This window comes from Lepidochelys kempii, chromosome 3 (genome assembly GCF_965140285.1).
Source record: "Lepidochelys kempii isolate rLepKem1 chromosome 3, rLepKem1.hap1, whole genome shotgun sequence".
Lineage (NCBI taxonomy): Eukaryota > Metazoa > Chordata > Testudines > Cheloniidae > Lepidochelys > Lepidochelys kempii.
The window spans coordinates 211,215,977-211,229,246 of NC_136382.1; the positions used below are offsets into that span (position 1 = coordinate 211,215,977).

Below are 13,270 nucleotides of genomic sequence, written 5' to 3' on the forward strand. Positions count from 1 at the left end.
CTGGGAGCGTGCAATGTAAAAATATAGACCCTGTATCGCAGAACAGGCAGTCAACATTATTTCTACAATAGGATTTTCCACACACTTTTTACAGTTTGACTGAAAATGAGGTTTCATTTTACTGGTAGTCATGCAGTACAAACTGCACCAACATACATGTTAAATATTTTCCTGATATCAATAAGAAGTTGTTTATACAATGTGGATTGTTATAATATAGACAAGGTTATGTTAATCTACTTTTTCCTTCCATCTTAGTGTGTGACTGCAGCTTTATTGAAGATGTTTTGGGGCCTGATTCTGATTTCACTTACAGTTTTGCACGAGTAAGACTTAACATAAGAACAACCATATTGGTCAGAGCAGTGGTCCATCTAGTTCAGTATCCTATCTTCTGACAGTGCCCAATGCTTCAGAGGGAATGAACAGAACAGGGCAATTTCGAATGATCCATCCCTTCATCCAGTCGCAGCTTCTGGCAGTTGGAAGCTTAGGGACACCTGGAGCATGGAGTCATGTCCCTGACCATCTTGGTGACTAGTCACTTCATTAAGCATAGATCATCACTTATCTAGTTCTTTTTTTAACCCAGTTATGCTTGAATAATTATGTGCTAGTTCTGATTTATATCTGTGTCTATGCCCACACTTTGAAACCTATTTCGTAGATCTGTGGATTTTTATTTGTGCAAACATGCAAGAAAAAAAAGTTGCATGCTCAGGCTGAATTTCAGAGTCTGGTTTTCATTCCAGTTCTTGAAGAGCAATCCATGGAGATCAGTGGTAATGTGCATGTTCCATCTTGCCATACAGTAGTGCTACATTCCAGGTCAGTTGTGCAACAGCAATTAAAGCAACCATGTGCTCACTCTCTGGTCAGAAGATAAAATATGAAACTGAAGTTGTTAAAGAGAGAACAGCTAGAGAAAAGGAAAGATATCAAGAGATTGGGAGGGAAGAAGCCTGCATCCAACAAGGAGAAAACAGCAAAATATTCCTCTTTCAGAGAGCAAGCCATGAGCAAGACATGCCAAAAAATGCAAAAGTTACAATTTAAGTCCCTTCCTATGACTCCATGTGTAGCCTGGAATAAGTCACCAAAACCATCTCCAATCCCCAATCTAAATACCCTGAACTATAATATGGAGATCGTATTTACATTCCCCACAGGATTAGTTTTTGTGAGGCATTTTGCAGATGCAAATAATGCACTTACATAGCACTTTACATGTTCAGTTTTCTAGTGTCTGCTCATGACTACCAAATTACTTACTGCTAGCGAGTGAGCTGCAGAAAGAAAATACTCTTTCCCCCAACTACTCTTTGTAGGACCGCCCCTTAGCTTCTGAATAGCTTAACAGTCTTGATTGTTTAATTTTTACCCATCCCTAAATAGCAGCTAACCACTAGCCAATACTGAGAGAGGATACAGGGATACACAAGCACTTCAGAATATTTGATCTGAGATTGATTAGTGGGAGGGTCAACTGCATTTTTAATGTATTTTCGGAGAGAATCTTGTTTTAGTCCAGTTTCAAAGGTATAACTACACATTCCCATGAGCACTGACAAATTTCAGACAGACAACCCATACAAAAACTTTGGGCATTAACAGGAAATGTTGACTTTGAAGTTGAGGAGGCTAGCTTTCTGTTTGGAGAACTTTCAGGCAGTTTGTTGTCTCTAACACTGCACCTCTGGGTGGGTCATCGGCAGCATGTATCAAACCTGGGACCTCCAGTTCTAAAAGAATATGCCTCTACTGAGTGAGCTAGACGACCCAGCTATACTAAAACTGTGGCATGTTCATCAATCTCCCTATGTGTGGCCCACTGAGTGGTGTGTTACATCCAGCTCAAATTAACTTGACTACCTGCATCTACCCACTATTTGAAAGAGTTTCCGTTTCCCAGATGTCAGTTTAATAAACAGATATATATTACAGCTAGTCTTATGAAATACTTGCTTTTGAATTGACTTTTTTGCCAATCCAGGATTTCACAGGAAATTAGTACTAAAATGTGATCGGTCCACTGAAAAAAACTGATAACTATATGCTACACAAACCTGGCTGTACGCAGTGGTAAAATAATGATAGTCTAAATTTCTCTGCTAGGCACATGACAGCTATCATGGTTTGCACTTGAACTTGAAAAGTTCCTCAAGACAATGGTTAAAGAACATAAGAATGGCCATACTGGGTCAGACCAAAGGTCCATCCAGCCCAGTATCCTGTCTGCCGACAGTGGCCAATGCCAGGTGCCCCAGAGGGAGTGAACCTAACAGGTAATGATCAAGTGATCTCTCTCCTGCCATCCCTCTCCACCCTCTGACAAACAGAGGCTAGGGACACCATTCCTTACCCATCCTGGCTAATAGCCATTAATGGACTTAACCTCCATGAGTTTATCTAGTTCTCTTTTAAATCCTGTTATAGTCCTAGCCTTCACAACCTCCTCAGGCAAGGAGTTCCACAGGTTGACTGTGCACTGAGTAAAGAAGAAATCCCTTTTATTTGTTTTAAACCTGCTGCCCATTCATTTCATTTGGTGGCCCCTAGTTCTTATATTATGGGAACAAGTCAATAACTTTTCATTATTCACTTTCGCCACACCACTCATGATTTTATAGACCTCTATCATATCCCCCCTTGGTCTCCTCTTTTTCAAGCTGAAATCTTGGTCTCCTCTTTTCCAAGCTTGCCTCTAATCTCCCCTCATATGGGGCCCGTTCCAAACCCCTAATCATTTTAGTTGCCCTTTTCGGAACCTTTTCTAATGCCAGTATATCCTTTTTGAGATGAGGGGACCACATCCGTATGCAGTATTCAAGATGTGGACTACCATGAATTTATATAAGGGCAATAAGATATTCTCCGTCTTATTCTCTATCCCTTTTTTTAAATGATTCCTAACATCCCGTTTGCTTTTTTGACTGCCGCTGCACACTGTGTGGACGTCTTCAGAGAACTATCCACGATGACTCCAAGATCTTTCTCCTGATTAGTTGTAGCTAAATTAGCCCCCATCATATTGTATGTATAGTTGGGGTTATTTTTTCCAATGTGCATTACTTGACATTTATCCACATTAAATTTCATTTGCCATTTTGTTGCCCAATCACTTAATTTTGTTAGATCTTTTTGAAGTTCTTCACAGTCTGCTTTGGTCCTAACTATCTTGAGCAGCTTAGTATCATCTGCAAACTTTGCCACCTCACCGTTTACCTCTTTCTCCAGATCATTTATGAACAAGTTGTGGTCTCTGGCACTTTCTGGTGGTCCACAGAATGAAAGCAAGGATCACACAGTGGGAGTGCTGCATGGACCACTTCATATAAGCATTTATAGGACCAATGCCAAAGGAATACCAATTGAAAATAATGGGGTTTGTTTTTACTGACTAGTAGGATTTAATAGCCAAGATTACGGTAATTGAAAGCAAAAAAACCAGCCTATTTACTTTGTGCACAAAAGCACTGTATGAAGTCAGTTTCCCTGTGCCCCTTGCAGTCAGTTTCCTCCCTTGTTGCCCGAATTTTTTTTTAAACTTATGTAAATAGTGCCCTTTAAACAGTATGCCTCAAATCTATCAGACATGGGAAACTTTTTAAAGTTAGTATATTTCAAGAAGTTTGAGTTGCAGGTCCCTTTAAGATACTGCAGATAGCTACCAGATATTAGAAATGTGACTGGCCCAATCTGCATGCCATTGCATGAGGCAAACTTCCAGTTTACACAGTGCAAACACAACTTTCTGATTTTATTTTGAACATCTTTTTAAAAAATCAATATAGTTAAACATATTGGGGGCTTTCTGAAAACCCCCAAGATCTTCCATAGCTTTAAACTCACAGACCTGTGTAGTGTTAATCATTTAGCTTTACAGGAAATTATTATTAAAGAAGAGTAATATTAGGGAAGTCTTACAGCTGAAGCATGATATGATCACCTACTGATTCCCTAGATAAGTACTCAAAAACATTTCCTGTGAAATTAGTTGCCAAGTACTATAGCTGAGTTATTTCTATTTGTACAGATACCCGTACTCCTTTCAGAGTACCACATGACAAATGAACTGAAAGACTGTTCTTCAATATCATTAACCTGCTTTTATCCATAAAAGACGACCATTCCTTAGAACAGATTAGTTTGCTCTAGTATTCATGTGACTAGCATAAGTTCCAATACTGCAATTGGATTCACATGGGCAAACCCATGCAGAGTTCCAGTGACTTCAACACTCAACTGCAGGACTATGGCAAAGCTCTGAACACATGAGGGAAACGATCCATTAATGCTCAGGGTAAAATATTTTCATTTTAACAGGAAAGAGGCACCACTGCCAGACAGCTTGAACTCAGATGCTGGTTTATAAAAGTGTTTTTTGTTTTCACAAAAAACTAAATAGACTTCTTCACTGCAATGTTTAGAAGTCATGTTAAGTTTAAGATTTTAGTACAAGTGTAGGTATTTCAAAATTCCTCTACAGTATTTGGATTGCAAGAATTGCAGCATGGTGTAAACAAGAACTATATTTCTGGGATTTTACTCAGCTTGGACAATAAGAATGAGAAATAGAAAAGATTAAGACGTGATCTTTAATAACTTAAACTGTTAGTAAATCAAGTTTAAAATGTTGGTCCAGGATGGACTTAATGAAATGCATGCAAGTTGGAGAACTGCAAGTGCACAGTGCAACACTGTGTACACACACACACACCCCGAGTGTCGCATGCAAGCAAGAATGCAAACCACTTCAAACTCTGAATTTTAAACTTGATACTGCCCCTTTGAACTTTTGCAGATCATTCTAAGTAGTTCAGGTTGTTAAATGGACACAGCAAATCTGCATGTTTATTGTTACAATGCAATCTTTTAAGTGACTGGAAATCTTAACTTGGGACCTAAAGTATAAGACATCTGTCATCTTGCCTGATCTATAGATTATGCATTAGGCCTCAAGTCTTCAGCTAACTGTAGGTTCTTTGCTTTACTGCTGAATATAATAAAGGCAAGCTAGCCCGAGGGGCTACAGTCAAGAGCAGTCAAAGCTGGAACAGCTTTGGTGGTATCCTTTAAGTACGGAGTTTGTCCTATGTCCGTGACTCCTCAGAACTGAGCAATCAGATTTTGACATGGTATAGTGTGTTTTGACAAAGGATATGAACAGTCATAACTTTTTATTTCCTCTTATCCTAACCCTGGTGAAAGGGTTGCAATTTGTGATTGTCATATAAGACTGAATATTCAGTTATGTTTTACGCTAAGTGAGAAGAACATGCATTTAGTTTGGTTCCAATTCTAGTCTGTACTTCAGAAGTTCACTGCCACCATTTTTATTGTACTTGGCAGTATGATCAAGCAAGCTTCATGATTGGAACAGCTCAGATGTTGCCATTAAGAACATTAGCAATGTGAGGGAGAAGACCTAGCAGCACTTACCCCTGCTATGGCCAACTTACATCAGTAGTACTAGTCTCCTATTCTAAAAGTGTTATTTTAACTTGCTCAAGTGTGAGGTAGCAAGAGAGGATCAATAGCATTTCACTAGTCTATTTAAGTATTCAGCAACAGTATCTTATTGTAGAAACAATGAAGAGGTAACATTTTCACTAACTTTACTGAAACATTTGTGCCAAAGTTTTCAGAAGTTGCCTTTGATTATGGGTTCCTAACTGGAGAGGTCTTGGGCCTGAGTCTTAGGAGTGCCAAGTCAGTGGAAGCTGTAGGTGCTCAATACCCCTGAACTTTAGGCCCAAGATGTCTTCTGAAATTCTGTATCTTCTTATCTGTATTTGAAGGACTGGTGGCTTTCAGACATGGATATTGGCCACAGTGCAAATGTTTTACTTCTAGTTTGAAATAATTTCATCTAAGAGCTTTTAGGCCTGTATTCCCTTAAGTCAGTATGACTTTTTAGTGGAGTTAATCATGTTTGAGTTTGTCTAGTATTTCCTTAGACCACCACCTCCCTATTTTCTTGAACGCAGCACACTTTACCCTGAAGGACAGAATTACTGCTGAACAAATATAGATTTTTGATGAGGAAGAACATCATTAAAAGCTGTAAATTAAGGGAAGTGTTCAGGTTATTTCCCCCTTTCAACAGGTTTGCAGAGTACCTGATCTGTAAGTTCCAGTTTCTACTTCTGCCAAGATGTCTCCATATCCAGTGGACTAGCAAGTGTATCACCGCTAACCAATGGCAGCATATGGTATCTACCAATCAGCTTTTGGTTAACAATGCTGAATTCAACCACCTGGTTTTCAAACTAAGTGTTCCAATCATGCAACAGTGTAATTAACAAAATGTTGTAAGTATGCCCAACATGCACTGAGACTTCAACATTTGACTGAAGATATTACATTGTATTTTAACTCCAAGAGCCTATGACTTAGCAAAACATTGCCTGTCTTTCTAGCTCTAAAATCAGACAGTCACATTCTCAAATGTTTGGTTTGTTCTTGAGCCATACCGTACGACCTTAGACTCAAATATATAGGAGTCTAAGTAGCAAACCCTTGAAGACAGTAGGTCCCATTATTAAGAGAGGACTTGCTACAAGAACATTGATGCTCCAGTGTACAAGTCTGCTTCCATGACAAACAGTATATTAGTACAAGCATATTCTTGTAAAGGGGCAAGGAAAGTCTAGTTTATCTTCATCGGATCTCTTCTCAGTTGGTCAGTAAAATTTCACAACCAGACCCCACTTTAAGTGCTGTAACCAGAACCAGTAAGCACATTACATATTACTAGGGCTGTTTTGATTTTATTTGAATGAGAAAATAAGTTGCTCCCATCATTTAGAATTTGAGTCATTAAGGTTTTACACGACTTAACATTTTTATCTATATTACGTTTTCTGCATTTCCCATCATGATAGTGTCCAAATGCTATCCTTTGCCTTGGCTTATTTACAGAGTTGTAGAGTATTACAAATGTATTCTCCCTGAGAGATTTGGCAACAATTATGCACATAACTTATGACCTACACAAAGGCAAGGTCCCCAGGTCACCTGCCAGCTAGAACCACGTTGCAGCATAGGGTAAGGTCACTAAAACGTTATCAGTTCAATTCAGTGTTTCCACCCAACTCCCTCTATGCACACACTGAAGGGGTTGTTTCAGACTCACTACAGGAACCATCTGCGCGGGGCAAAGCTCAAAGAGCCTTTCCCTACGGAGGGCCAGGAGCTGAGAAGCAACAAATGAGGGAGTTGGAAGGGATAAAACTGGCACTTCAGGATTTCTGTTCTACTTAAAAGTAGGTCACAGCATAAATGAACCGCCAGGACCGCGCTCCAACGCGAGCGGATTCCTCCCTGCAGCCGGCTGCCGCCACCACGGGCAGGGCGACCAGGGGGGACGGGGGCAGGGGAACAGGCGCCTCTGCAAGACACAGCCCCGAAAACAGGGACTGCCCCCATCGCACCGGGACACCGGCTCCCTAGCTACAGGCCTCGGCTCCCAACGCCCGCCCGCCCGCGGCAGCTTTCCTGCCCACCCGCCGACACGGGACACAACAGGACCCACAAGTGTACGGGCCACCCCCTGCCGGCCACCCCCCAAAACGTGCCGGGCAGGCCCTGCGACCTGCAGCCGCGCCCCCAAAACACTCATGAGAACCTGTCACCCCCCGCCGCGCCGAGCCCCCCCGGCCAGCGCGCCCCCCCGCGCCGAGCCCCCCCCGCCGTGCCCCGGCCAGAGCCCCCCCCCGTCACCCCGCGCCGAACCCCCCCCGCCGCCCCGCCCCGCGCCGAGCCCCCCCCGCCGTGCCCCGGCCAGCGCGCCCCCCCCCCGCCGTGCCCCGGCCAGCGCGCCCCCCCGTCACCCCGCGCCGAGCCCCCCCCGCCGCCGCCCCGGCCAGCGCGCCCCCCCCCCGCCGCGCCCCCCCCCGCCGAGCCCCGGCCAGAGCGGACCCCCCCCCCGCCGAGCCCCGGCCAGAGCGGACCCCCCCCCCCGCCGAGCCCCGGCCAGAGCGGACCCCCCCCCCCCGCCGAGCCCCGGCCAGAGCGGACCCCCCCGTCACCCCGCGCCGAGCCCCCCCGGCCAGCGCGCCCCCCACCGCCGCCGCCCCGCGCCGAGCCGTCCACCCCCGCCGTGCCCCGGCCAGCGCCCCCCCCGTCACCCCGCGCCGAGTCGCCCCCCCAGTGGGCCCCCACTCGTGCCCCGGCCAGAGCGCCCCCCCGCCGCCGAGCCCCACCCCGCCGAGCCCAGGCCAGCGTCCCCCCCCGCCGCCCCGCGCCCCGGCCAGCGCGCCCCCCCCCCCCGCCAAGCCCCCCCCGCCGTGCCCCGGCCAGCGCCCCCCCCGTCACCCCGCGCCGAGCCCCCCCCGAGCGCCCCCCCGTCACCCCGCGCCGAGCCCCCCCCCGTCACCCCGCGCCGAGCCCCCCCCCGTCACCCCGCGCCGAGTCGCCCCCCCGTCACCCCGCGCCGAGTCGCCCCCCCGTCACCCCGCGCCGAGTCGCCCCCCCCCGTGCCCCAGCCAGCGCCCCCCCCGTCACCCCGCGCCGAGCCCCCCCCGCCGCGCCCCGGCCAGAGCGCCCCCCCCAGTGGGCCCCCACTCGTGCCCCGGCCAGAGCCCGCCCCGCCCGACGCGCGCCAGAGCCCGCCACACCCGGCCCCGCCACCGCCGGCGCTTGGGGCAGAGCCCGGAGCCCCGGCCCGGCCGCTCGTTACCTGGCGGCCCCGCGCGCTGGCCGCCCCGCGCCGCGTCCCCTTCCGCCATCTTGTCCGGGTTTAAAATTAACTCCGCGTGACGTCAAACGCCGCCGCGAGACCTTTATCGGCCGGCAGCGCGCGGCGCCGCCAATCCCGCTGCGGCGCGTGCCCGGCAACTGCGCCGCCGGCTCCGCCCCATCCGGGCGGGCGGTCCGGAGCCCGCGGGGTCCGAGCGCCGCCGGGTTCCCTGCCCGCCGGGCGCCTGGCTGCCGGCGCTGCCGGGTCCTAGCGCCCGCTGGGGCGGCCCTCCCCCGAGCTAGGGGTGCCAACCCTCCAGGATTGGCCTGGAGTGTCCAGGACTTAAAGATTAATCTTTAATGAAAGATTATGACATGTGATGAAATTTCCAGAAATACATCCAACTAAAATTGGCGTCCCTACCCCCAGCTCCAGGATCCCGAGCGGCCAGGGCCTGGAGCCCTCACGGAGTCACCGCGCCCGTCCCCCAACTCACCCCCACCCACCTCCCCTGGAGTCATCCCACCAGAACCCCTGAGTCACTCCACACATCTCCGCTAACTCACCCCACCCATCCCCACACCCCCGGAGTCACCCACCCATCCCCCCCGACTCACCCCTGCCCACCCCCGAGGCCTCCCCTGCAGAATTACCCTTGCCCAACCCTGAAGTCATCCCCCTGAAGTCACCCCTGCTTCCCCCTCCCCAGAGTCACCCCTGTATAAACAGAGTGAAATGGGAGTGGGTGGGACCCCAGCAAACATGAGGTATCAGGGCCCAAATCTTTCTTGTTGGGCATGCTGAATCAGCACCTGGTGTGGCTGCAGTCACTCATCCCAGCTGACATGTCCTACCCAAGTCGGGCTGCAGGCCGTGCTGGTTCCTGGCGACACTAATTTCCTATGTGGCCTTGGGCAAAGTCAACTGATCACTCTCTGTGCCTCAGTTCCCCATCTGTTGAATGGGGAGAATAATTCTGACCTACTGCACAGTGAAGATCCTGGGAGGGAAGGTGCTCTGGAGATACCAAAGAGCATCCTCAGGATGGGTGGAATCAAAATAACGCCTCTCACTTTCTTATCTGTGACACATCATCCAGGAAGCAGCCCAGAACCTGGCTTTAATGCCGCTGGATTCACACACCACTGCTGCAGCTGGCAGGCATTGGTGGAGATGGGTCTTTGCTACCTTAGGGAGCATGGAAAGGATGTTCAATGTTGCAGTCGTGGTTGTCACCAGTGGGGGAAAAGGTTGCGGCTCTTTAGTGTCATTTAGAGTCGCTGTTGAGACTGAAGCTGGCATTAGCTACACCAGCCCCCAAGGAATGGCTTGCATGACTGCTTCACAATCTTAAAAATATTGCCCCATAATTGTTACAGATCTGGATTTTAAAAACATGGGCACCATAGCAACTCTTGTATCGCCTTGATAAATCTTGCCCTTTCAGATTTCAGCAATCAATAGGGGTTGCTAATGGCATCAGGAGTGCTAAGTTCTGCCTCCAGTGCAATGTGATTGGGTTGGATTTGCCCATGATCATAACGAGTTGTTTTCCACATCTTTTTCTTTCTTTTGCACGAGTTTATGGCTGCTTTATGTCACCGGACTGTACTGGTGAGTCTGGCCAAAATGTCCTAATCTGTGTTCGCAAAAAGAAAAGGAGGACTTGTGGCACCTTAGAGACTAACCCATTTGTTTGAGCATGAGCTTTCGTGAGCTACTGTAGCTTATGCTCAAATAAATGGGTTAGTCTCTAAGGTGCCACAAGTACTCCTTTTCTTTTTGCGAATACAGACTAACACGGCTGCTACTCTGAAACCTAATCTGTGTTGTGACTCCAGGCACCTTTTTGCATTTCTGTCTTCTCAGACAATTCAGACTGTCAATTTCTCTTTATGGTTCTCATGCAGTATTGCAATGCTACAGTGTTTGGTTTGGAAACACATAAGGGGAACATTTAACTGCAAACAAAAACCACACAATTTTCAGTGAAACTAAAAATAATTAAGGAAAGTTGGTGTTGGTCCTGCTTTGAGCAGAGGATTGGACTAGATCAGCGGTCTCCAAAGTGGGGTGCGCGCGAGACGATCCATTGGGGGGGGCAGCAGGAGGAGCACAGCTGGAGCAAAAGGGCGGCGTGGCAGGAGGAGCGCTGCCCTAAGATTGGCCGGAATGCCGCCCCTTACAGCGTGCCGCCCCAGGCACGTGCTTCCTACGCTGGTGCCTGGAGCCGGCCCTGAGAGGTATCCTGAGGGAAGAGTGGGGGTTCCACAACGCGGAGCGGTTGACAGTGGCGCCCTCACTCGTTCGTTTGCTTTCAGCGTATTGCGACGTATTGCAGTTTACATGTGCCCGGTTACGGGGATTTACGGATTATATTATCTAGTTTTAACTCACCTAACCCTCACAAAATGGACAAGTGGCTTAAAAAGATTCCTGCAAAGAATCCGCGGATTGAAGATAATACTAATAATGCGAGCACAAGCGAACAACAAGAAAATGGCAGAGCTGACACTTCCCCTACTCCTCGTACCAGCTCTTAGTCAGCCACATTACGAGGTAAAAACGACGATGACCTAATCAGATCTGACAAGAAGTCGGCCAAAAAAATTCGAAATTATCAAGACAACTATTTGAAATATCGATTTACATCCACTATCGTTAATGATGAACCTCGCCCTAAGTGTATATTGTGCCTTGAGATATTCGCTGGTGAGAGTATGAAGCCATCACGATTAGCAAGACATTTAAAAACTAAGCATTCAGAACATGAAGACAAACCTCAACAATTTTTTCAGCGATGATTAAAGTCATGCGATACTCAATCCAGGACTTTACAAAATTTCACTAAACTTAATGATAAATGTTTAGAAGCCTCTTTTGAGGTTTCTTACTTAATAGCAAAAGACAAAAAGCCACATACCATTGGGGAAACACTTCTTCTTCTTGCCGTGGTAAAAATGGATGAAATAATACACGGAAAACAATATGGCGACAAACTAAAATGCATTCTTTTGTCAGCAAATACTGTTGGAAGATGCATAGAAACCATTGCTGAAGATTTGAAGAAGCAAGTTTTAGAACAAATTACGCAGCATGGGAGGTTTGCTATACAGTTGGATGAAAATACAGATGTTTCTAACATGTCTCAGCTTATGGTATTTGCCAGATTCCAAACTACCTTTTTGCGAGCCACTAAAGGAAAGATGTACGGAGAAGACATATTCTCAACAGTAAATGACTTCTTTAATAAAAACAATGTTTTATGGAAAAACTGTGTAAGTGTAACCAGTGATGGGGTGGCTGCTTTGACTGGAATAAAGAAAGGATTCCGGGGTAAGGTTACAGAGATAGCACCACACGTGAAATTCATTCACCGAATCATTCATAGGCAGGCTATTGCAGCAAAGAAGTTGGAGCCAGAAGTGCACAAAGTGCTACAGGACGTCATCGATGTGGTTAATTTTATAAAAACAAGACCTTTAAATAGTAGAATCTTTATAATACTTTGTAATGAGACGGGGAGTGACCATGAAAATCTTTTGTACCACACAGATTATCACTGGTTATCTTGTGGAAACGTGTGTAAGCAGTGTCAGGATGAGCTCCACCCTGACATCTGGTGGTGAGGTGTGGCAAGTTGTGGAAAAGAACTTCAGGGGCCGATCTCATTTGCATAGGCACACCCACCACGCCTAGAATGAGACCATAGCTGCCCAAATGGTCACTTTGGCTGCTGTGGGATCCCCAGTGTCTCTGTTATTGGGGCAGGAAGAATAAATTGTTATTACCCTGATTATGGGAACTGTGCTTGGAACTGTACGTGGCCTTTTGTTACGATGGAGGGATTCACCATCATCTAAGTAGCACTCGCTAGGCAAGGGTCATGGGTTCCAAAACTGTGTGAATGGAGAGAGGCTGGGGACAAGTATTAATACTTGGTGGCATGGGCCCCTTGGTGAGGGCCTTACATGCTAATTGCACTTCCTCCTCTCTCCACTGTGGAATATCAGAGCTAATTTTAATTTCATTAGAAGTCTAGTTATAGGCTGCTGAGCTCACTTTGGGCTGACAGTGCACCAGCACTGGGGCTCCCCTACTATAAGCTGAATTCACCTAAGCGCTGAAATCACTGAGTGTTGTGTTAAGTAGTGGGGGAGCCTGAAGATATATTGTGGAGCAGTTTGCGGGACGGCTGGTGAAGCAGTTCGACACGGAGCAGTGTGTGGATGGCAGGAGCTGCTTGTGGGCCGTGGAGCTGAGTGAAGGAGTTCGTGGGGCGGCTGGCGGAGCGGAGCGCAGCTGAGCGAAGGAGTTCGTGGGGCGGCTGGTGGAGCGGAGCGCAGCTGAGCGAAGGAGTTCGTGGGGCGGCTGGTGGAGCGGAGTGCAGCTGCGCGAAGGAGTTTTGTGGGGCGGCTGGCGGAGCGGAGCGGAGCGCCGCTATGGAGCTATGGGGCGGTCAGCTTCAGATCACGTAAGGTGCCTCTTACCCCCGTCCCATTTCCACCCAGGTTGGGAGGTAAAGCTCCGCCGATAAACTTTCGAACTCTGGGGCTGCCCTGACCAGGGACAGAGACTTTTGGGGCA

At 47.7% G+C, this 13,270-nt stretch overlaps 1 protein-coding gene across 1 annotated transcript in view; it reads right to left on the minus strand.

The window, feature by feature from the left end:
• ATL2 (atlastin GTPase 2) overlaps nt 1–8,821 on the minus strand; it is a 50,644-nt gene extending 41,823 nt beyond the window's left edge. Inside the window, exon 1 of the mRNA XM_073339967.1 lies at nt 8,684–8,821. Within this exon, the coding sequence (XP_073196068.1) occupies nt 8,684–8,732 (49 nt within the window). The 5' untranslated portion in view covers nt 8,733–8,821. The remainder of the gene's footprint in view (nt 1–8,683) is intronic.
• Between the last annotated feature and the right edge of the window lie 4,449 nt (nt 8,822–13,270).